Genomic DNA, 26,772 nt, shown 5'->3' on the forward strand with positions numbered 1-26,772 from the left:
TTTACCTAGAAATTAGCAGTTTTTCCTGAATTTGGAACCACACTTAAATATGTAAAACACAGGAAGGACATGAGATAGTTCTTGGAATGAAATCTTTTTATCTTAATTATTTTATTTTGTGGAATAGACCTGCTTTACTTTAGAGGCCTATATCTTTTTAGGCAAGGCATCTTACCTTTTGAATTCTACCACATGTAGGAATGTGGTGGGGATGAAGAGTAACCAAAGGAAACTCCTGTAAAGTAAGAAGATTCTCAGAATGGATTTTAATTTTGTGGCCTTTCTAGTTCCAAAATAACTCAGGCTCAAGAGATGTGTTCCCATCAGGTTTTTGACTTAGTGCTTGTTCTCTCAAAGGCACAAAATAGAATCTTACATCTGGTACACGTTAGAGAGCTGAAGGTCTTTTAACAGCAATCTAATTCCTCAGAAATGTACTTTTTTGTTTGTTTGTTTTAGTTCATTCCTTAGTTAGTTAATTTGAAAGTATTCCACAGTGAATAAATACTGTATACTCATGCAGCTGAAGTCAGTGCGAAAACACAAGATGCGAGCCAGCTCTTAAAAGTTGGCCGTGTACTTTCAGAAAGCATTCAAAGACCAAATTTCAGAGGTAATTATGTATTCTAGTCAAATGGAGTTTTGAATTTGGTCTTTCATTTTTAAAAGAAATTGAATGTGTTCCCATTCATTTGTAATGGAAATATAATGTTGAATCATTAGGTGATATAAATCTTCAAAGTACCCTTTTTTCAGTCATGTCCTTTTCTTTAATGGAAATTTAAATCAGTAGAAAACAATAGAACAGATCTTTATTTAGTTGCAAATGTCAGAATCTGATTCTCCTCTGTCTGTATCTTGTGCAGCCATATCTGCAGAGCAGATTTAAAATGCTACCATTCTGAAACACTGAATGTTTTTTTTTTGCTGTTGTCTGTTTTTTGAAGAACTAACCATGGTCCAGGACAATAGCGAATAAGGCTTGTTGAGTTTCTGCACAGAAGATATGTGGCCAGACTTTAGGTTTCCTAAGCCAACAGTGCCATATATCCACAGACCATGAGCTTGATTCATGATTAATATAGTTCAGTGTTGTGAAAATATAACAATAACTGTGTATGTTTTTCTGTTTAACCACTTAGTTTTGCGTCATAGTATTATTAAAATATTTATTTCGGTTTATAGTCACTGATTAGAAAGGCACTTTCAATTTTGGCAATTGAAGTGTCATTGAGGGTGTACACATGCTCATAGTTTTGAAGTCAGTCTACATCTCTCTCTCTCTGGATTGCATTTAGTTGTAACCAGAACTAGCAGTTTCACCTTTTAAAATTAAATCAGAGAACTTGTTTTAATCAATTTCAGTTTTGAGAACTAGGTCAGAATATGATTGTCTCCTTAAAAGATTTAAGGTTGCTATAAATTTTCAGCAACAAAAGTAATCCTATGGAAAAAAATATTTCCATGAGCAGATGGCTTTTGATATATCAAGGTTTTGCCATTTGTTTTAGTGCTTAAAATAAACATTATTTATAAGACCACTTACATTTTGATGTTACTTAATGAGGAATATGCATCATTGATTTGACTAGCTTAAGAGGTCATTTAGAACTTGCCCGTTAACAAGCTGTAATCTGCTGAGCACACAATGACTTTGTTTAAAATTATCTGTTCAGTGCTGATCAATGACAATAATTGTTTTGTACCAATCACTGTTGAAACTTGCTAATTACTTTGAAGGGCATACACACGTCTCTTTTTTTTCAAGAATTTTTAGAACATTCACCTTGGAATTAAAAAGAAATATGGTTGTAACATGTTATACTTCCTTATAAAAGCAAACATTTAAAACTTTCACACTGAAAATCTGAACGTCATCAGAAGCTTAGTGTAAAATGTTCCTTTCCAAAAAGATTAGTCTTCAGTTTTGTAATCTCTGACATACAGTATTAGGGAAACAGAAATCTAGCATAAAATATATTGAGACATAATGCAGTTTTTCTTACTTATGTTTCCTTCAGTTGAAATCAGTGAGATCATTCTGAACAGAAAGTGGTGTAAATAAAGGTAGAATGCAGCATTTAATTGGTACACTGAGCCCATTGGAGATAATTAGAACTTTATACAATCTGAGTCTTTTGTCTTTCAGTTTGAGTTTTGATCCTTTAACCCACAAATATCCAGTTCTACATTTATAACTGTGAGGTGAAGACTGTCAGAAAGAGTTTCAAAGGGACCATAATCCTGCATTAATGAGCACACAGCTATATGGGAGCCAAGTTGCTCTTGTTGAGAAATTTTGAAGCCAAACAGAAAAACAAAGCTAAGATCCTTATTCACATGCGAAGGATTTTGCTTAATCCCAGATCTCTGAAGGCATACTCATTCTTTGCTCTTTCTCTATCCCTTTTTAACCCAATAAGCTTGTGTATGAGAAGGTGGAGTTGCAAAGAGTATGAAATTTATGATCATCTAGTGCAAAGAAGCATGTCTAGTGTTTAACCTTTCTTGTTCCCATGTTCAGCTGCTCACATAAATATTATTTATTCATATAACAATGTCTAGAGGTCCTAAACCTTTTTATTAAAAACCCAAACCCAACCAAACAATGACACATAGGTAAAAGAAAATGCTAACTTTTAAAATTAGTTCTGAGTCTCATTTGACAAGATAGGAAAATACATGGTGGTGCCCAAGGGGGAATAGAAGAGTGTACTAACACTAAAAGTGAATATCCTCTTATTCCTAATAGTTTTAGTGCATCATTTTATTTTCTTGGTGACACATTACTCAAAGATTTACTGAAAGCTCTCCTGTGATATTTATTCTCCTGTTAAATCTCATGGAAAAAGATAATCGCAACCATACCACAAGATGCCATCAGTTGAGACTGAAAGCTAGTTTTTACTTTAAAGAATACTGTTTTGGCTTTTGTGATTGCAAAATGGTACCAAAGACAAAATATGAAAATATGCAACCCTGCCTTAGTTAGTCTGGTTATAGATAGCTCCAGTGTGTTACTGTTTTCAGCTCAGGAAATGGCAGGAGATGGAAAATTGCAATAACTTTTGTCAGTTATGAGAGTGGTACAGAATTGGACAGCAATGGAACTGGAAGGAGTAGAGAGAATTTTGCCTATTACTGAGGAGCATTCCCAAGACTTGATGATAGAGACTCTGAAGACACTGAGTGCAAAGGTTGATCGATAGTGTGGACAACGGGCAGATATTTTCCCCTTTCCTTCTTTCTGAATGAAACACAACAAAACATGACACTCTTTTTCCTTTTTTTACATGCTTCTTTGGAATAAGAGATAGGGTAAGGAAAAGAAATCCAAATGCAAACACATGGATTGCACTTCACTTACGAAGTCATACCTTGGTTCTGGGAAGAGGAGCATTGGTGTAAAGGAAAAAAAAGAAAAACATTCCCTGTAGATACACTGAAGAGTTTTAAGTTCTTGAAAAGTCTAGTAGCCAGAGGCCCACAGGAAAAGGAGACCTCTTGGTAAATTACAGTATTCTTCTCTTCAGTGCACTTAGTGAAGGTGAGTAGCTTCTCACCTTGGATTTGCTTCTGGATCGTAAGACCTCAGTCTTCCTGCTTTTTAAATGTAGATTCTGCCTTTCAGCTGTTATGTCTATTAAGATTTCAAAGAGAAATGTATAATATACCCATTTATAATGTCAAAGAGATGGAAGCTGGAGCAGGCGTGAAGGTAATGCAGACTAAAAGATAGAAATTGGGAGATTAATTTAGAAATATATTGAGAAAAAAAGGAGACAAAATGCAAGGAAGGAAGTAAAGAATATTTTGCAGGAAGAGAAGTAAGTTCAAGGATAGACGAATGTAAAGAAGAACTAGACACTGAGAACAGAGGAAAAGATCATTAATCTGTTTTTCAGATGTGTTGATCTAGGATACACTGACCTCTTACAGGAAAGAAAATGAGGCGTGAGCATCCCTCAGCATGACCGAATAGAGCAAGTTACATCTTCCACCTGTATGTGTCATGGCATAGGAATAAATATGGCTAACAGAATGGCAGTACTGAAAATTTTTTTACCTAATTAATACTTACTTTCCCTTTTCACAAAACAGATAGCTGTAATCATTTCAGCAACATCATGATTAGAATTTTTAAATATCAGAGAAGGTTTAAACTGTTTTGTTGAAATAAATTCTAGGGGAAAGTCAGACTAGACTAAGTATTTTTATTTTGTTTTAACTGATGTTTTTTATAATGCACAAAAATATGAATCCTTTCTGGTGGAGGATGCTACCTAATTTCTATTCTTAATACAACTTTAATACTAGCTACAGATAAAGAGGTTTCCTTTTCCAGTTTAAGCTTTATCTGTTACGCAGGAAGAATAGTATTTTCTGAGAAGATTATAATTAATGTGCAACAAGTAGACATGCATCATCTTACTTTGGAGATGAAAGAACTTCAATTTGTAAATTATATTTCCACAAGGCCTGATTCATTGAGTTACCAGGAAGGCTTCTATTCAGTTTAGGTTATATCCAGAGCACAAAGATGAGACTGTAGATGAAGATATTGGTGAGGTGGTGACTCAGTAGGGAATGCATGTTGTACCTGAGGAAAGACACCACTTCTGTTGTCTGTTTTTTACTGTTCTGACATAGAACAATGCCACTGGCAGTAACAGGAACTTCTTTTCGTTGCCACAACCCAATATAAACAGTGGTTTAAAACTTAACATTATTTTTTCAGTGTTGGCATTTAATAGTAAATTCATATCATCATTTATGAACATGTTATGTCCTACTTTCATTTTCTTCACTGAAACATATTGGTGCTTCTACTAGATATCACTTTTAACGAAACCATATTATTTGGGAAATACAACAGATATTTGATATGCATGCAAGCTTTTGATTTGAAATATACTAAGTATATATTTATTTCCTCTAGATTCAGAAAAGATGGCGAGGCTATTATGTTCGGAAATATATCCATAATTACTATGCACTGAAGAAATACTTGGAAGCCATTTCTGTGAATAACGAGATTGTCAGGTAAAGATAAAAACTCCATGTGGTAAAGCATTAATTTCCTCTTCTTTTATTTGTAAAAAGTTTATGGCACTAATTAAACTATTTCTTTGAGTGTAGGATCCCCTCCATTATCATGTATATATATATATGAGTCATCATTCTCTTTATCCTATGCCTGGGAATGTTGTGCCACATTCTGTTCTCATTTATGCTCTTATGAATCCAGAATAATTTATTTGAATTGATTAGACATACTCTGGCTTTATACCAGTTTAATAAAACCGAATTAGGCTCCTCACCTATGCTCAGAAGTCGTAGATTATTATGCCCTAAATATGGTTTGTTGAACTCATTTTTTTTCCACAGTTATACACAAGCTAAGAAAATTTTCTTTTCATAATTTGTTTTGAAAATTGGTTATTGACAATGAATAAAAATACAGATTTGGATCTAAGTTACATGCATGAGCCATACCATGAATATTAATTGCAAAAGGTACTGGTGTGGACATAGTGAAGGGGACTCTTTTTCATAGTTACAGAAGAGATTAATTTACCTATTAGATTTCTGGATAAAACTTGTTGGTATATGTTCCTATTCTGTTTTTCCTATCCATCCCCTGTCTCTCCCTGTACTTAAGGTGAAAGCTCTCTAAAATAGAGGCAATTATTTCCCTCTAGCACATTTGATGTCCTGATCCATGACTATTTCTTCAGATAACAGCGGAAACAGACAGATACTGGGTGACCATGATCATTACTTTCTTACTGCAAGTGAAAGGGTGTTGGACAAAATCTATCCAGTTTTTGCTGTTCAGAAAGCCTGAGACAAATCTTTGCTTTCTGAAGCATAGAAATAAAAGGGAGTCTAGTGAAAAAGTATTTCTGGAAGTCTCATCTAGATCACATGGCAAAGATAATTTAGCCAGAAGACTGTTAGAGAAAACAGTATATGCAAGTTATATATGAGAAAAAGAATTATCTAACTTTTTGGGAAGCTGCTTATTAATTTATATTGTTTTTCCTCAATTTTAGCTGATGCTACATCCTCTTTGTCATTGCATTGTAATCCATGCATTACATTGTTACATATAATGAAGAATACTGATAACCGCCTACCTCTAATCTCTCATTACTTATTAATTTAAATATATCCTATGCACAAAGTTAAATCATAACTCAGCAAAACTAGACTTAAAAAATCTGTGATCTCTTCAACTGTACCTTTGTGTTCTGAAATCCTTGAAATATGTCCTCTTCTTGAAAAGGTAGAACCCTAGGAAGACTAGACCAAATCTCGGAAACTAAATGAAGCCGTAATTTTCTGGTCAAAAATTAATATAACTGGATGAACTGCAGAGATGTAACCTGCTTCTCTGTTCATAATAGTTCTATCACTCATCTCCATTCCCTCCCTAAATCTGGAACAAGACTCATAATATGTCAGTTAGATTGACCTTTGATATGTGTGAATAAAACAAGATAGCAAGTGGTATTCCTGCTGTACTGAACACAGATTGATGGGAGCTTTGTATTTTATTTCCCCACACCCAAAATAGATCTCTGCTGGGTACATCTAACTTTGGGGGACTACAAAAATATGTGTCTTTCAGTACTTTGACATGTTCATCAAATTCCCTAGTATCGTTCCTGGTCTTTAAAAACCATAAAGCCTGTGCATTGGTTAGGTATTTTAATCAAGCAATACTTCTGTGCTATTTTTCTTTAACAGGTAAGGTGAGCAGTATGACTTCAGGTACATAAAAATGTGTCAAAGTTGGTCTGTGTGAGCTCTTACTTGGCAACTGATATATTGATATTCTGCTAATTTGAATTCTGTCTTCCAGAGTTCACAGAAATATGTGTCTTTCAGGTTAAAAAAATCCATATTTCAGATTAAAAAAAAGTTAAAAATGAATTTTTGAGCAAATTTAGTCAAATAGATTGTATTGTTTCAGTTTTAAAAATGCACTGGTTCTCAAGTGCAATCAAGAACCACTGCAGTAATCTCTTCATTGGAGTACATTTGAAAACTAATATGTATATTATCTTCGACATTCTACTTATGAAATCTAACAGATGTTTAGTGAAGATCAGGTGTAGGCCCTCAGCCAAACAGATTTTTCCTGTCATTGGGCTAAGTTGCTGACAGCTATTTTGGCCCCAAGGTGGCCCACAGTGTTTCTTACGAGGGATACTGAAAAAGGCAGAGGAGAGATTCTCTGCATATTTTCATCACCCATCACATCAAATGTGGAAGAGTATAACCTCATTGTTCACAAACATTTTTGTGTATATAAAATTATTGGAATTGTTCCTTTTAAAAAACACCAAGAATTGTCTGAAATTGAAGGAGTTCATTTATGAAATGGCTGGGTTTTATTCCAGCATCAGCGTTATGGAAATTTACACTTTGGTGGACAGAGCCACTAATACACTTGTGCACTCAGGTTAGGCTGGCTTTGAGTGTTTCACATCTCTAGAACACCAGAACACCACAAAACAACACAACATGATACATGTAGTAATGCATTCTTTCTTATTCGTCTTATAGGTGTATTCATCAGATCACGTGCATTAGTGCAGTGTCAGTGCTAGTAAAGAACCAAGTTTTTCAATAAATAGCAATAGAACTACAGTAAAACAGAGACTGATTTTAAGAACTCCAGAGTGGTATAACTCTTCACTTCCAGAAAAAACAAAAACAAAAACAAAACCCCAGAAAAACCACCCAACAGATACACACTAGAAATTGATAATTTCAAGTTTGTTTAAACTGTATTCTTTCTGGAATTATGATGTAATTCTAAACTGAACTACAATATATGGTTCTCAGTCTTCTAGAATAAAGCTGACAGAGTTCTTATTTATCAACAGTTACCTGAAATCACATGGCAACTCCTTCTGAGATATGCTTTTACCTCTTGGTCTCTAGAACCAGGAGTTGTGTTTAATTTTCTCCTTTTTCATTAAGGAGGAGCCTGTATCAAGTTACCACTCACTTGTTTCTAAGAGAAACTTCAGAGGAAGTTGCCATGAAACTTTGGACATTCTGTTAGTTTCTTATAAGAGTTATTGAACAAAGTTTGTTTCCTTCTCTCTCCACCTTCACCTTTCTTTTTTTAAAATACAAGACACTTCCCTTACTAAGGGGTTTTCTCAACCAGTAGCCACATCTTTACCATTCAGCTTTAATACAAACCGTCCTTATTTAATAGCTGCCCTCATTTAGTAGCCAGACCTTTATCATTTGTCTTTACTGCGAAAACCCCAAGAGAAAGTAAACTTAATAGAAGCTGCCCCAGTTTAAAGCCATAGAGGGATGTAATTAAGTTTAACAGAAATTGATTTAACAGAAATTGACCTAAAATATAATTAAATAATAATAGTCATATTATGTGTGAGTTTGCACTCACTTAACAGACTGCTTATCCTAACTTGAGGAACTGGTTTTGTATGAACTGAAGATAACTGTCAGCTTCAGCTCTCAGACTGGCTGAAGAGTGGGTGGGTTTTTCCTCCAGCATTCCTGTTACTTCCCACTGCTACAGAACCAATAGGAGTGATGGCTGCTGGTGTCCCCAGTACAGTCCCGAGTAGTTAAGTTGAGAAGTGATTCAAAGAATCCCTTGATAGATGGCAAAAGAATGAATTTGTACCCTGAACTCTGTCTACATAAGGACATACTCAGATTTTTCTTGACATTTGTACAGTTTAGCTTCAGTGTAACAGTGAAATGAATTCATTAGTCCTGAATTCTATTTTGCCTGCAAGATTTAGGAAGTTTGAAACCAACCAAGCAGGAAATATGTTCTTAAATATTTATTTTCCAGAAGTTTGTTGTTTACATTTTAGTAATAAATCTTCATCTATAGCATCCATTTGTACTTAAATAAATACCAACACATACTGTATTCTATCTGTATATGGATTAGTTGAGTGGTTGCATATATAAATACATGCATTAAAAAAATTGCATTACTTCACAGTGAAGTTAGTGTATTTAATTTTAAGGGAGAATAGCTTGTTTTGAAGCATTCTTAAAGGTGCATTTAACATCTTTAAGAGCTGGCAAAATGGTTACAAGGGGAAATATGCCAAAAACAATTAGCATAGGCTATAACTCCATATGATGCATTAGAATTTTGTTTAATGTGAAACAGTTTCTAATCCATGATAAGCAAATGGACATCACTTCACATAAATTAGCATGCTGGTGCCATTATATCAGAAGAATTTATGGATGATGTCAGTTGCCCAACTGTGTGATTAACTTGCAGTACTTTGACTAAGGTTATCTACACACTGGCCTTTAAACTACAGCAAAGCAACTTTGCTATATGTCAGGTGTGCAACTAGAGATAAGATTTTGGGATGTAGTGCTTCATTTACTGATGAATGGCACCATTTAAATTTTTCCCTAGGCACAGAACTCAGTAAGATAGCAGTATCAGAAAACTAACAAAGCAGGGGCAAAGTACTGGCACTGGGGTTCTTGTGTAATCAAGGCAGGTAGTTTAGCTTTCTTGGCCCTTGAATAAACACTGACTTAACAGTAGCAAACCAAGACCCAAGTCTAGCTTTAGCAAGCATTATAGTGTACGTAAACAGTGTGATGATTATAAATGATAAATTTCACACAGTTAGAGGATTGACACTAAATTCTTCTTTCTGTTGTTGTTAGCTTTAGTAGTGAAAAAGCCTTGAGAGTGGCCCTGAAGAGTGCAACTTTCATCCGAGTTTGACTAGCTGGTCTATCAGCAGATTTAGTATCACAGTCATCATTAACGATTTTTGGTCTTGAAGAAATGTCAGGGAAATAGATAATGCAAAGTGATAAAAAACACTTCCTTGGCAATATGTCTATTCACAAATCCTTTGTGCAGTCTGATTTTTTATAATCTTAATCAACAGTGAAATACAGTACTGTTACACATTGCTGGTGATCTAATCCAATGTTTGGCTTTTCTGCAATTTCTGCCTGAGCATGTAGTACTGAAAAAATTAAGAGTATCTATCTTATTCTTGATTACTAGACCATTACTAAGGTCTGTTTACTTTTAACATAACAAGTACTTTGCTTCTTAAAACTTTTGAGGTATTGCTATTTTCCGTGAAGTGGGCTTGAAATAAATCATCTGTTGAATAGTAATATGAGGAGAACTTGCTCAGCCTCCATCTGTCTGTGCCTTTCTGATAAAGATAAGTCCAGGTGCTGGCCATTTTCTCAAGTGTCAAAGTGTTTTGAAGAATGTATATATTGTCTTATAATTCAATTAAAATGTTCCTCCTCATTGACTGCAGAAGCAATTGATTCTGTAGTCTATTTTCAATTAGTGCCAAAGCCTTTCAGACAGCTCCTTGGAATTCTTGCAACAATAAAAAACTCATTTTTGTAATGTTGTCTTTCACTTGATGTTTAATTAACTAATTTATCTTCAGCCCATCTTCTTTTCCTTGTCTTCAAAGATATCTAGAGGAAATGCATTAGGCTTTTTAACTTATTTACCTGTAATTAGAATTTTCTGAATGTAAACTTATCCTGTCAGCTTTCTTTGGGAGCCAAAGAAATAAAGGCAAGTGCCAAATATGCTTTCTTTTATTTAAATATTAATTTTAAGTGGTAGGGCACATAATTTGAGATGTCTATGCCTTTTCCTGAGGATTTTAGGTATAACTACTACTTCTTGTAGGAAACTGAGAACTGTAATCCACTGAGGATCCCAGAGTACTTCCATAACTGCAAACCTGATGTTAGGATGAGTAAGGTATAGAAATGAGTTATTTGATTCTTCTCTGAGATTTGACCTAGTTTCCATTGAACAATATTAAAATGGTCATATTAACTTAAGTGGGAATTAGACCAGAGAAAAGCTTTAAAATGATACATTTTAAAGAGACTCATATCTGGTTAAAATATTCTCTACAGTCATTTTTGTGATGATTGTTCCTTCTTAAATATGTTGTCCATAAATCCAGCTTTCTTCACAGATTCCGAGCATAAAAACCCTCTTTGACAAGTCAGTCCATTTTTAGGTCTTTTTGCCTACTTTTATACATAATAACACAGTTTCATTTACATATATGCTTTTATAATACCTATAGGCTTTTAATAATATATTTTGTAAAACAAGACATTTTAGATGGACTTTTCGTCTTTTTAGTTTGATCAAGAAATTGAAATGAACTGGCTAAAGCTATAAAGCAGGCAATACCCTGGTTTAATTGCATAGGAAAGCACTTTGTGAATGCAGGGAGGTTAAGGTAGGAACCATCATCATTACACTGTAAGCTGAATTTCCAATACAGATTCAGCTAGACATACCTCATGTGCCTTATTCTATCCACATTTCTCTTGAGCAAGTGGTGTTTTTAGCTAGTTCTGTGTAATATCGATCAAGTTTTGCAGATAAACATGAATAACATAGGTGACATAGGTAACTGGTTAGATCGTAGTCTTTAAAAATATGAAGACTGTATTTTCTCATGTATTTTTGTATAGTACTAAACACACCATTAGGAGTAACAGATTAAATATTAAGCATTATTTCACTTGTATCCAACAGAAAATTTTTAATCTGAGTGTGTAGAAAGAAATTTGAGATACTTGCATTACTCATTGGACCAAATAGTTTGTGGCGTAGCTGATTATTTTTGGTAGAAGGTAGAATAAAACAGGTGTGACAACATAGTATTGTAGAATAACAGTTTTATACCTCTGAGATTTAAAGGTACTGTAGTGTTTGGATTAGATTTTTTATTTTGAAATAGGTCTTTTAGAGTTACTGACAGCTCATAAAACATTTTTTGCGGACAAAGACTGACTAATCTTAGTATTTTATATTGCCTTATCTAGACAGACTTCACAAACTTAACATTTTGTCTGAAGTAGGATCTTCACTGTAAAATATGTAGAAAAGGGGAAGAGGTACAGTTTCATTAAGCTCTAACATATCATTGACTGTCAGGTAGGTCTTGTTATGCTGTCCATCCTCATTTAACTATCCCACAAGATCTCTTAATGAAGTTAAGCCCCAAGTTCACTTCAGTAATTCTGTGGCAAGAGTTTGTGCAATGTAACAATTCATCACTTGTCAGGAAGGCACTTTTAGTTTATACATTTAATAAGGGCATCCTCTAGCTTGGTTAATTAGAAGTGAACAGTTTGCATATTTACTAAATGCGGAGTGTCATTGCCACCACGGCCTATTGCCTACATGAATTATTTCTCTATCTGCAATAAACAGCTGGGTAATTATTACTGCCATAATCAGATAAATTCCCTCTGTAAGGCTTTTCTTACATGGCAATTCTTTGAACTCATCCAAAGCTGAACAAAATTTATGAACTCCAGCAGCTAGGCCACTTTTTCATAGTGTAGTGTCCCTGTTCCCTATTTCAAGGACATGTAGAGTATCATAAATATTGTGTAAATTAGGAGGATAAATATGATTACCTAAAGATTACATATTAATAAACTTGATTTTCAAAATATAATTTTCAGGTTGTAACTGATTAAATTATAGCAGTTCTGGTTTTATCTAATTGTAGAGACATGACAGGCCATCTATATACAGGCTATACTAGGTTATAAGGGAAGAGCTCTAGCACTTGAAGACTAAAAACTCGTGAAAAAATATATAAATATTTTTCATGTACCTTTTTGAGAATTAGTCTTTTCAGCTGTTTAGGTCATTAGAAGTATGACAAATTTTATGTACTATTTACTCAACACACTTAAAGCAGTTCTTTTGTCATTAAAATAAGGTGATGGTTCTTTCTGGTGTGCAATTTTCAGTTTAATAATGAAGCATAAAATTTAAATGCATGAATTTATGTATTACATTAGAACATTAGATATTTCTTTTATTTGTAGAAGCAATTTGTATACAAACAATTACATAACAGCTTGCTGTATGTGATCCAGATATTCCAGCCCCGATGTGATAGGATACATCAGTGAGTACTTAATTTACACATACAGCTTTTCCAGAATGTTCTGGAATGTAGCTGATTTTTGAGTTCTCCAAAGAAAGAAAATAAAATCAAAAGACATAACTGTCAATGTGTTTTTTTTAATTAATGCACAACAGTCCATTTAACACCGCAAGTTTTTTTCATCATAATGTAAGATACTGTGTCTCAGTACAACTAGAAAATTGCCATTAGCTGCTCACATACTTCATAACTCCTTATTAAATAAGTAGTCTACCTCACAATTTATCAAAATGGTCAGAGATAGCAGGAATATTAAGAAAAACCAAGCTAAGTAAGGTGTTCTTCGGCACTGCCTTACCCAATGGAAGGCTTTTGAGGCTAGACTGCCTTTTTAATTTCTGATTTATGTGGGAGAAGTGGAGATTATAGTGGTGAAGACCTTTACAAAGAGCCATACCACAGCTGTGTTTTTTTATTAGAAGTGTGGTATCTATGTATTGCATATTTGCAAGTTCATTATCTGATTTTTGACTGAAGATATAAAAGCTTATTGATCTTTCTTTGACATTTCAGATATTTTATCGTAGAAAATTATGGTTCTTCCCTTTATACTGGCATACCCTATAATATCCCATGAAGTACCATAGAATTGCATGAAATGCAAAGCAGTATACAGTCTCTCATAATTACTTTTTTTTTTATTTAAAAGAAAAATGTCTGAAATGAAAATAAGGGATTTAAAAAAAAAAGAATAGTCTCAGTTAATTATTTTTGGATTTTCTAGATCATTATAAATAGACTCTTCTGTTATCTAAGAGCAGTTAGTTCTATTTAGTACTCAGAGAAGAAAATGGAAAAAATAATTGTCTTCTATTTTTCAGTCTAGAACAGTAATGAGGAATAACAAAAAAGTGTTGTTATTTTTGTTCTAGTGATGCTCAGAATGTTATTCTGAATCAGATGGTCTAGTCTGACTTCAAATCTATCGCTAGTATCATATCTGTCAATAAGAAATTTATAACAATATCTATAAAAAGCCCATTAATCTTTGGCTGAACAATCTAGTCTTGATTCAAGAACATCAAAAGATAGGGAATACCTTTTTTGTTCTACTCCAGGAGTTAATTACCTTTGGTGTTCAAAGTATATCCCATATTTCCCCATTGAAATAGTTTCATTTTATCTTTGAACCATTGCTTCTTGTTATATCCTCCTCTACTAGACTGAAAACTCCTTTAATATTCAGAATCCATACATTAATTCAGCCACCTTTTAGTATTCTTTGTGCTAAACATAAACAATGGAGGTTATTGCAAGATGTCTCTCTGCTTAAAACAATTTTTGTGACCATTTTGGACAGACTTTAAAACATCCTTTAAAATACTATCAGCATCAGAACTCAGCACAGTTATTATGCATAAGACATTAAAAAAATATTTTTTTTTTTCTGTCTTATGTATTGTCAGTTTATGCATTGGTTTATATACCTTTTCATCACAGTACCATAGAACTTCATCTCGATGAATCCTTCTCAGAATACCCCCTTTAAAATCCATAAATCCAAACTGTGAGCATGATTTTAAGCCGTGCAAAACTTTTACTTATTATCCCCCTTTCAAATTCTTCAGACTCTTCACCTTGTAGGGATAATTACATGAATCCATTAAATTGTTTATCATTGACAGTGAAGCTAAATCCCAATGTTTTACCTTGAACTTCATCGTTCCTATTACCTTCAAACCAAATCAACAGGACAAAGTATTTCAAGAAAGCAACATTTTCCATCTCTTTTCTCCAAGTAGGCTATTCTGTTCTTGTCCAATTAACTAGCTGATAGCAAAATGTTTAAAGCCTCATCTAACAAACTAATTTGATCTTTCAGCTTGCATGACACCCAAAGTGATGCAGCACTCATTAGCCTACTTGTACGTGGTGGTGGGAAGCCTCACCACCATCTAACATTGTGCTTGGCTACTCAAGAAGAGATCTAGTACTCAGATCAGAAAGAATATACTTAAGTATAAAAAATAGAATCAAAATGTTGAATGTACTCTTTAGGCATGAATAAATGGATACCTAAATCTGTAAATAGATGTAGTCTGGTTTGTATGGTAGAACTCAAATTTCAGAGAATAGACTTTAATTCTGAGTGTAATTTCTTGTATGCCATACTAAAAAATGCCCAAGTTTTTGAGGTGTTGAGTACATCAATGTTTTCAAGACAGTAAGAGATAAGATTTCCTAGCACTTCTGAAAATTGGGATCTAGTTTATAATTTCAGTATGGCAATTAGCCACTGCTGTGAAATCATACTTGCAAGAAACACTACAGTATGATCAGATGCATCAGATCTCTCTCAAAATACTTGCATTTGCTATATAAAAAATACACTCATTTGCTGTGTCTTTCATAATGTTTTATGTGTCATTAAAAATGACATCATAGGTGCTCAAGTGATAACACCATTCCATGAATATGGAATTTGAGAAAACCATCAGGTACTGTGAAAATCACTATGAAATTGTGAGATTTGGCATTACTGCTCTGCTATATGTAATGGGTCAATACATGAAAGCTCCCCCTGCCTTGCCATTGTAAAACCTGTTTAATGTGAACAAAGTATACTATTTTATGTGCAAACCTTTATATGCAGACCTTTATTTGCAGACCTTTATATGAAAGTAAGTGAAAAATGTGAGTTAGGGAGTAGACATCAGTCAAATTGTTTCATAATACCCTGAGAAGGAAAATCAACTTAGCTGATGACCTTTAGAAGTTGTAACATCATGTTTGCTTTCTAGATCACATAATGTTGAATATTGTAAATGTTGCCAAGTACCATATTTTAAAGTAAAAGGAATACAGATATGTCTACATTGTCCTGCACTGCAGCAGAGAGATAACAGTTAGCTTAAATGAGTTCATTCTAGTACTGGGAACAGCTTAACTGTAGCAAAACATAGCAGTGTGCCTTCCTCTAGTTATTACTGCGCAGATGGTAGCATATATAGTCTTCTGGGAATTGCAGTGCCAAAAGATAACAGATACTTTCACATGACATTCACTAGAAAACTTTCAGTGGTATTTGGCTGTGGTTAGACATCCTCTTTTATATGTTGCTGGAAAAATTAAAAACATGACTACTCTCTTAGCAGCTTAGCACTGACACTGTGCTAGAAATTATTAGTATAGACCCGAGCATAAATAAAGTTGCACCAGTATACTTGGATCCAGTTCCTCAGCCAACAGAAGGTTCAGAGTTGTAGTTACTCTTATGTCACATCCATAATGGGTGCATTTTACAGTTTAATTAAAATCAAAGTAGTTAAGCTAACAAAACATCATCGTTTAAATCGGACCTTTTATAAAAATTATTTTTAACTTCGCAGCATTTTGTGCTGCCAATGAGTATGAAGTAAATTCAGCTTAAGGACCTATACACACAGGGAAGAACATCTGGACTAATAAATTTGCACGTTTACAGAAAACAGAATAATTTGAAAAGATTATATATTACCAGAAAAAAAAAAGATTTTAAATAGATGTGAGAAAAAATTCTGTATGAGATGTTACTGAAACCTTAATTAGAAGATTTTGTATAATGAGTTAGGGAAAATACTCACTTTTTAGTTATAAACTGGCTCTGCAGTCAGTATTTAGAAAAGCTGTTGCTCTCTCTTGAGTAACTGTGCAGCAGTGGAAATTGAAAGGATAAGAAGGATACATCAGTCTGTTCTTTCCTATCACCTGGTACATGCTGTGTCCTGATCTCCTGATCTGCACAAGGTATTCATTCACTGTATGCCCTTCACTGCTATGTGCATCACATTTCCTGAGTAGTGTATTGATCACATTGTGGACCTTGACAGTGGAACTGGTATGTCACTTTTAGATCCATTGGCAGTGAACACTATGTGATTAAGGAAACATGGGCACAGTATGTTCTACTAGGCACAAATAATAAGGGGATTTTCAGGTGTTACGAATTTCTTTCTGTAAAATTAATAATAATAGAAACTATAGAGTGTTTTTGCATGCCTACACATTAGCTTTATTTATTTTTTTTTTCATCCTAAGGAGTCATATTACTTTTCTGTTCACTGCACTGCAGTAACAGAGCAGTACCATTCCTCCAGATTTTGAGGAGAGTGTCATGATTAAGTCCTTGAATAGATTGATGTAAACATTCATATTTAAAATTAGTAAGAATTTTGGACACCCATTTGTGATAGGTCTCCTAGGCAGTAAGATACCTTGTACCAGTAATAATTGACTGCTTCTTCGAGCATCTGTCTCACTGCAACTTGAGATCAAATATTTTGGTCAAGTGATTCTGTCAGGATACACACAGGTGTATACGTCATGGTCAGGAGGAGTAAGGGGGTTACAGAGCTGTTCTATTCTGCTCAGTAAATTTGAGTGGGTTCATTCAAAATATCAGAAGGTTGAGGATGTTCAAGCTCTCTGATGATACATAGCTAACATTAAGTATGTAGTATGTGTGTTCTGTTAAAACTTTGCCTTTAAAGTACAGAGCTCTCTAAACTATTTTTACATCCTAGGCTACTCTATATATATATTTCATTTTTTCCCAAATATAATAGATTAAGTCAAACGATATTATCATGGCAGGTCATATTCCATTTTCACCTACACCACTGTAATGTGAAATCAAGTGGCATGCAGTGGTGTAACAAAAGTATTGTCCCACTAATTTCATTTTCACTTCCATATTCTCTATTTGAGCAGGGAGGATGATATATAGTCGGGGAGGTAAAATCAATTTAGGTTATCTCCTTTTATGCTAAGGTTGCCTACTGCCTATGTTGCAGGAATTTTATGATTTGGGGTCTGAACTGCTTAAAATCACTATAACTTCATACTCTTTCTGGGTACTCTAGGCAACTATACTAATTATTGATTTTCTCAGATGTCCTTTCCTTTAGTTAATATTGTAATTTTATGGTTATCTGGTCAAAGGACCACAGAATGCCAGTGAAAATGCAAACAGAATGCAATAGTTTGATAAAGTTCAATAAATGTAGGTCAGTATGAATTTGTAAAATGATGCAGTTCTATGCAGAATTATGAAAATCTGTATATTGCTGAAATCATCACTGGAAGACCTTTCCCAAAGTGCCAGGAACAATATTATATGTGTATTTTTAACCTTTATACAGACAGCAGGAGCACTGTCAACTGAATTTGCATCTCATAGCTGGAACCAACACCACTGCCTACTGCATAATGAAGTATCAGAATAACAATAAGTTACCTTGTCATATGAAAATGTTTTATTTTCAAACTATATAAAGCAAATAATTTTATCATTAACAGATCAATATCTACTTTACAGATCTATTACACAAGATTATTTTTAATTGTGGGCTTTGAGCACATACACTGATAATCCTATGCCTATTTTGAATCACACAAAACATTCCCTATCACAAGGAAAACACACTTTGTGTTAACAAAATAATGCATCCTAAACTTGCACTAATAAACATTGATATTCTTCCGATTTGTTGAATAATTTTCAGATCGTGATAAGACACTACATTTGTCAAATTTACACATATTTCCTCTGCAAAGATATTCCATAAAAATGTATGTGGGAGAAACTCTGATTGGACTAAGCCAGGTTTGTACAAGATGCAGTAGACACTGTTAATATGCTGAGATAAGCTTTAAGATAATGAAAAGATGATGTGCTAAAAAAAATTACCTGCTTTTTCACTTATAACAGTTTAATAAGCAGTGCTATTCCAACTATGAGACATGCAACAGACAGATCATTTATAAAAATAAACCAAGATTAATAATGAATCTAAAACATATTTTACATTTACAGAACTCTTTTTCTCTCAAAAAATTTGCTGAAGCTTTAAACATGCAAGCCAAAAAACTTCACACTGAACCATGAAAGGTTCGTCTTGAAGCAAATGTGTCGAGACCACAGAGTAGCATGCATCATAGCTAGTATTCATAATATCATATAGTCCCAAGAAAAAATTGCTTACTATTGCTCAATTGTTGTGTTGCTTCATAGATACTTAAGGTATACATGAACAAAGAGAACGCTGGCAGTAAATATAAGGGTTTAATCAATAAATAATTTCATTTCAATGAATTTTCAATTGACTTTAATGAAATTTGGATTTATTTTCTTTGGGCAGGCATACATGTAGAAGGTCATGAGCATGAAACTTCTCAAGAAACACATTTATGTGTAAGATACCTGGAAGTCTAACTCTATTTGGAAGTCTAAGTTTATGTCTTCAGCATCATTTATGCTTATATGCATTTTTCTGTATGGTGACAGTGAAACCCCCTGCGCAGTGCATAACCTGTTGGTATTAATCTGCTAATGTGCGAAATAGTATATTCATATCAAACTACTTTTAGATTCTTTGCTTTTGTTGCTCCTATTCAAATTCATGAAAGTATAGTAAAAGAGATGAAAATTTCAGGTTCCAATAGCTTTAGAATAAATCTATATTTATGCTAAAACTCTATGCTTTCCAGTCAAGCAGTTTGGACTACTACATACCCCTTATTTTGTACTGCCTCTCAGGAGAGAATCATCTTGGGAGCTATTATCCCTGAGACAGAATTGTGTGCATGTTCTGTACAACTGTACAGAGCAGTATAATGCATGATAGAAATATTTTAGCACAACTGGCAAAATGTGTAGGCTGTAAAAGTATGTTGAAAATTATTTGTAATGTCTTAAAAAAATCTCAAACTTTTAAATGGATTATGGTACAGCATTGATGAGGATGTGTGATAATCAGGAAGGATCTTGATTTGGATGACAGTACTGTCTAAAAAGATCATGAATTACATTGAACTTCAACAAGTATTTTCTTCACTTAATTTCAGCAAATAATGATTATTAATCATTCATTCAAAGTAATCTGGTAAATTCAGATTAACGATAATGGGAGACATTTTGCATTCCATTATCATTACATCTGTAATGCAAATTTATATTTTTATCATTATTTTGGGGTTTTCATGACCAGTTGTGTTCTAAATAACAAACCTTACATATCCACTGTTGGGAAGAAGTACATGAGTATATAAGAACATGAATAAACTGTAATAATACGTTGATTGACATTGCATCACTTGTAGATAGCAGTACTAAAGCTGAATAGAGGACTCCGTAATCAAAAAGGAACAAGAAATAGTATTAAACATATAAAACATGGATCATACACTCTGATATTGAAGGTAAAGTGGCATAAAATAAAAGAACAAAGTTGATACTATATGCATTGTCTATTATTCATTTGTTTATGATTGACTGATATAGAACAAAGAGTTTCCAAGTAAAAATGCTTATGTACCTACATGCAGTGACGCTGAAATCTCTACCTTAAGGACAAAGAAAGGTCGCCAATCTCTCCAACTCCTAGTTCTTTGTCAAAAATGGACACAGTTAATGAGGTTTGTTTGGTACAGCACAAATTCTCAGACACAGATAGAGATCCTTTCGATGGAAACAAATTTGTTTGGCTTTACCAGGTTACTTAGCGATTAATAATAGCCTTGAGATGCAGGTCAGAAAGGTCATCGTCCCCGCTTGCCAACACAATCTAAAATGTGCAGCTAGTCCGGCTCTGCAGGCTTTGAGGCCCCGAAACGTTATGCATAAAGTAAAACAGGCTATTTTCCAACTTCTTTTTTCATATTAATAAGCAATTTTCAAGAGAAGGGTGGCAAAATGGGGGCCATGCCACTCTAAGTAATTCATTTATTTTGCAATTTAATCTTATGTTGGAAAAAATTACACTGCTGCAAAAGCATAGCATGGTGATTTTTAAACGTCAGTGTGCTTCATAAGTAACCTTGTATGAAATATTGTATTAGCACCCTTTAACAGTAAACTGCAACAAAAAATATTTCCAGAGATTGAAACAGACCTATACATCTTTTCCGGTCTTTAAATGATTTCCTCTTCATTCTATTTTTTCTTTTATATTTGAAATAAAACATGTTTAATTACTTAATATTTTACTTATTTTAGTTGATAAAAAGTTTAAAGATAGCATGAAACAAATACAAATTCTACATTGCAACTTGTATTTAAGAATGTGATTTCATTATGCTCATATTTATAAAGCAATTATTGCTCTTTCACATATTTTGATGAACTAATTTAACATTATAATAATTAAAATATTAAGAATAAGTCTGAGTCACAATCTTAAAAACACTTTCAGGAGCAATAAGACTTTCCCATGGGATTAGTCATATCAGCAAATTTATTCATATGCATATTTTGACAGGATTTGACCCTTGTCACAGAGTGTCTTATTTGGTACTCATTGAAACAACTGAGACTATTAATGTGGACCTCTCTAAATAATCTGTTTTGTGGGAATATTTGAATTTTACAGATATGTGAATAGTATATTTTTCTTTGCTTTTTATTTTATCATATACACACATGCTTAAAAAAAAATAAAGACTGGAATTTACTCACTTAATTAACTTTTAAACAATCTAAATGCTTGACTGAATAGGCTTGGTGTCTTTGGCACACAGGTTAATTTGAACTAGCCATTTCTTAATAACAAAAATAACAAATGTTAATCAAACTAACCTTTTTTAACTGGGTCAGAAAAATTCCATACACGTGCACGGTGCACAATAGCACAGAATTTCTTTTCTTATAGAACATTAATTCACTCCACTGTTTGCATAATTTATGACAAGCCTGGCTCTATGAGAAAAAGCCATTGAAGAGGAAACCTACGTCCATTTTCTGTTGAAGTTTTCCTCTAAAGGTTCAGTTAAAATCATGAATTTTCTCCATTTTCGAGAGCTGGTATTAGGTACAGTTCCTTATTTCTTTTACAATGAAGGAATTTTCTACAACCTATTGAATACACAGACCCACCCATTTAGATGACAGTATGTGTTTGCAAACTTCTGTCACGCATGTTCTTGTTTCATGTGGTGGCCTGTACCATTGCTATCTGACCAGAGTAGAAAGTGGCCTGTGTGAGAAGCCTAATGCTATGGAAACTCCTCTTAAGGAACATCGTATGCATAAAAGTTTTACATCTGGTTCTTCTCTATGCCTACATTCTCAACCTTACAAAAGGCTCAAGGATCTAGGAGTGAATGTCAGCTCTTATCCTGTGTCTACTATCCTCTCTCATTTCATAATGTCTCCCCTGTTTGCAGATCAGAAGGAGGTGTTACAAGGCACTAGGTGAAACGTAAGCGAACAACTTTCATTTTGAAACCATTTGAAGAAAAATCACTAAATTCTAATAACTTCTGCTTAGAGAAATTAAAACTAAAATGACTCTTAAAGATGAAAAAGGACATCTATGAATGCTATTTTATCAATCTATAAAAATATGTATTTTGACATATTCTTCAAAAGAGTAAGCAATATGAACTAATATACTGTTCATAGTTTTTATCATTTTAATCCCATTTCTTCACAGTTATATCCATGTAGGATCCCGCTGCTGTGGAACTGAATGAACTGTAATTTTGCATTCCAGTGGTGTCAGTATACTGCTAGTACATAATAGCAGAACACTGTGAAGCGATAAAAGAGTTAAAGTAAAATAAAACATTAACATGTCTTTTATTGTTGTAATATAATTAGCAGACTTATTTTATTACAGGAGTGAACTCCAAGACTACAAAGAAATGAAGGAAAATGAAGAGAAAAGAAAATACCTAGAAAAGAAAGAAAAGGAAGAGAAATACCAAGCCCGAAAGATGCATTACCTCCTTAGCACTGAGCAGGTTGGTATACCTGTCCCTGACAGCTCATGCAAACCACTTGGGCCCCCAGCCTGACAGAGATAAACTAGCAGGCTGAATGGGACATGACTTGTTGAAAAGATATCACAAAGACACTACTTCGAGTTCAATTTAGTGCTTTTCTATAGGCAAGAGCAGGTACCATGACTATTACGTGACAGCAGCTTCATAGAGGCAGCATCAGCACTGCTGGCAGAAAGAGTCCAAGTCAGCAGTTTGATCTGCCACTGTGATAACACAACATGAAGGGCATAACCTCGCTTTAAAAACTCATTTTGACTGGCCTATTGTTGTGTTGTTGCACTTGTCAAGAACTAACAAGTTATTAAGCTGAGAAGGGATTTCATTTTTTTCCTCCTTTTTTAATTGAGCTAATGTTTGGATTGGTGCTGTGTTCTGCTTGTTTTTAGGATAGATTGTAAATGCAGGTTTTCAGCTAAAGCTTTTCCTAGAACTGCCTGAATCAGCTTATTTAGCATGATTGTTTTCACACAGAAATGTCTCATAAATTTTAAATGTTTACTGATTAATTTGATTTGTATTGATAAAAGTGGTATATTTTTTCAAACTTTCTTATGTAAGGTGCTTTACAGACAGGTAAATATGGCAGTAGATATATCTTGTACAAAATTGATATAGTTTGTGTAAGCTTGCAGGTTTGTCTTTTTTAGTCCCCTTTTGTGAACTTTTGTAAAAAAAAAGATTTTGTGCCTATAAATGTTTGGTGACTGGTTGTTCTTCATATGAATAAGGAATTAATGTGCAGTCAGAGTATGCTAGCATGAACTAAGTCCTTGCTTTTCATAGGTTGTTAATTACAATCTGTGTGTAAGAACTGTTAATCCTAAAGAACACAGGAAAAATACTATGACACTTAGTGACGGAATATTTAATCTTTCCCTCTGTTTAGGAATCCATTGTGATCTATCAAACAGAAATATAGTTTAATTAACTGGATAGCAGTTATGAAGACTCAATTTGTAAATCGAATTTAAGTAATGTTATTTGCAAAAAAAGTAGCATAGTAAAATATTAGTAAAAAATAGCATTAAAAGTTTTCTGAGTGACTTTTAGACAGAGGAACTAGTTAATAACTGCAATTAGCTCACAATAATTGATTTGTCCAGGTGTAGATCTAGAATATTAAGAAATATCTCCAGAGTGTTTTTATGTTGTTTTAAACTGTAGAAAATTGGGAATTCTTGTTTTGAACAGAACAATTTATGTAAAAAAATGCATAAACATTAATATGTTTACCTGAAGTACAGAAAATATCTGATTAGAGACATTGAGTGACCTGTGGTCTAAAAAGATTTTAGTAAATTTAGTTCACTTCTGACGATACTGGCTTAGCAAGCTGTAGCACATTTTTAAGGAATGGCAAGTAGTGCCTTATTTCATCTGTCCCCATGGAGGACTGCTGGTAGAGGGCAGCAGTAACTATTACGTTCTGATGAATTTGGGTTTCTAATTTTACAGAATTAAAATTTAGCTAGCAGTGTTTTGCAGAACAAAAATATGCTTGGTTTTGCTTGCTGAGATGATTTGTGAATACAGAGACTCAGAGCCCACAAAATTTTTCCTTTATCACAGAACTGTTCTCCAAGAACCATCTTCCTTTGCATATAGTATTTTGAAACATGAATGAGTGTAAATCAATGCAACACCTACAGATAACCTGAAAATCAGCAAAGATATATAGGAAGTAAACTACTTGCAATCAAAGTCTGTATTCCACAATTGCACAGTTATAGAATTTGATATCTTGCTAAGTTACAGGGCAAAATATTTCAGTGCAGATTGTACTGGTTTGATGCTCTGTGTCTGACATTTTACTCTCTGTACGCCTGGTCTACTGATGTGACTACAGCTGTGTCATGCTATCTTCAAAGAATAGTTAATTGGATTACCAAGAAGGCCCATGCATGTCTCAGTAGAAAAAGGCAGCAAAAGTCAACCTTTTAAGTGAGTTAAGGAAAAAGTATCATTTGTAAACAGGGAGCATAGCAAATGAAAATAGGAGGTTGATGAGCTGGATTTATTGTGGAGTCATGTATTAACTAAAGCCCAGTAAGCTGTAGAGATGATCTGCTGAAGTTTGCTACAATCTCCTCATGCCATCTCATGCATCAAGGCTGCAGATGTTCAGGCAGATTATATGGACAACATTGCAAAATCTTTATTTGCAATACTTGTTTCAAGCATATCCTATAAGTTTGAATCTTTTTGTTTTACTACAGGCAAAAAGGGTGAGAAAAGGGTGTTTACTTATTGACAGAAAGGAATTAAGGCATTGTTGCTCCTCAATTTTAGTAAAGAAAGGCATGTGAAGTTCCATTCTCCACTCCATAGAAGCTGAAGCGCAGAAACCCATCTCAGAAGTGTGTTATGGGTTAAACAGGGAGATGATCAAACGTTGCAGCATTGCACAAGATAGCAGATGATACCGTGATCCTTTCTGGCCTTAAAGTCTATGAATCCTTTATTAACTGCAGTATTTGCTCTTCTTATTCCACAGATTTTATATATATATATATATATATATATATATATAAAAGGTTGTGCCCATTCCTAGTAGCTAGCATTGTTTCACATTTCAAAAAGTAAAACTTAAGAATGCTAGTGTCATGAATGTACAGGGGTGTCCAGTATGTATATAATAGCATGACCTATGTCATGAATGTACAGGGGTGTCCAGTATGTATATAATAGCATGACCTATGATGAAGTTAACATGTTTTTTCATGAATTAACTTGCTATTCAAGCATTTATTTCTTCCATAAACTGTTACCTTTATAAAGAAAAAAAAAAAGAAGAAGAAATGGATATCAAACTCTAAATTAGTATGGATTATTTGTTCTTGCTGGTACCATGGCTATACATAGTCTTATAGAGACAGATGTGAGCTTGCTTTGATTACTTTCCAAGCCAATCTGGAGCTATAACATGGGGCTGAACCCAAACTAATTAGCCCTGTTGAGAGCCACATTGTACTAGCTCAAGTATTAATGCAGTTACACAGTTCCTGGTCAGCTCAAAATATGGGCAGAATAAGTGCGGGCATGCTTTAAACTCTGGAACAAGGAGTTTGATCTGCCTACAAATTACTATATAGGCAAACCTACATTTAAGTTATTTTGTCTGCATTCCCCACCTTTTGGGGGGGGGGGGTGTGTGTATCGAGTACCATTGCTATGAAACTGACATTCAGGGAGATCATTGGATAATAAAAAATATATCATATTATACTATACAATTTTACTAATTTTTTACGAACAGTTGACTGAGTGTATTGTGCCATAGAAACTTACCCAAATATGACTATCCCATTGCTATTTGTAGAAATACATTGCATTTTTACAAATATTTTAATCCATGTAAGAACTAAGCAGTTCATTTAAATAAAAGAATGTTAATATTTTGGCAAAGATGTTTAAAGAAAAGAAAGTTAAACAAGTTAGGATATTTGCGTAATCAATAATTACTAACAGTAGTAATGTTAATTTGCTATTATTAATAATTTATAATTAAATTATAATTTATTATAATTTATTAATAATTCTTAATATTAATAATTCTTTCTGTGAAAGTACAATGTTATGCATCCTGCCAACTTCAAAACACAGTTTTTTACTTTACTAAAAACCCACTACATATTTTCTTCTGTAGTACCAGTAATATCCATGCAGCGCAAATATAACACTATTTGTACATGTAAGAGTGGGCTTGAAAAAAAAAAGTAAATTTTTGTATGATTTAAATTAAGTTAGTTGCCAAATAATGTCTGGAGAAATAAATCATGAGCTCTAAAACTTGTGGTTATGAAATACTGTTTTGAATCAACTTGATGTATATGACAGTAGTATCAATAACTAGTGAAGTAACATCTTAGACACATGAGCTTTGTTTGTTTGAAGGAAATTTCTCCTACATGATTCCCATAATTATGAAAAAAACTCCAACAGTCAAGTCCATGTCCTTCTTATCATGTGATAAGTTATGTTGTCTCCACCT

General features: G+C 33.7%; 1 protein-coding gene across 1 annotated transcript in view; it reads left to right on the plus strand.

Annotated features, from left to right (window-relative positions):
• Positions 1-26,772, plus strand: part of SPATA17 (spermatogenesis associated 17) — a 92,479-nt gene that overhangs the window by 13,873 nt on the left and 51,834 nt on the right. The window contains exons 5-6 of the mRNA XM_074864855.1: positions 4,940-5,043; positions 22,616-22,739. Of these exons, the coding sequence (XP_074720956.1) occupies positions 4,940-5,043; positions 22,616-22,739 (228 nt within the window). The remainder of the gene's footprint in view (positions 1-4,939; positions 5,044-22,615; positions 22,740-26,772) is intronic.

The sequence above is a fragment of the Strix uralensis genome, chromosome 3 (genome assembly GCF_047716275.1).
Source record: "Strix uralensis isolate ZFMK-TIS-50842 chromosome 3, bStrUra1, whole genome shotgun sequence".
Lineage (NCBI taxonomy): Eukaryota > Metazoa > Chordata > Aves > Strigiformes > Strigidae > Strix > Strix uralensis.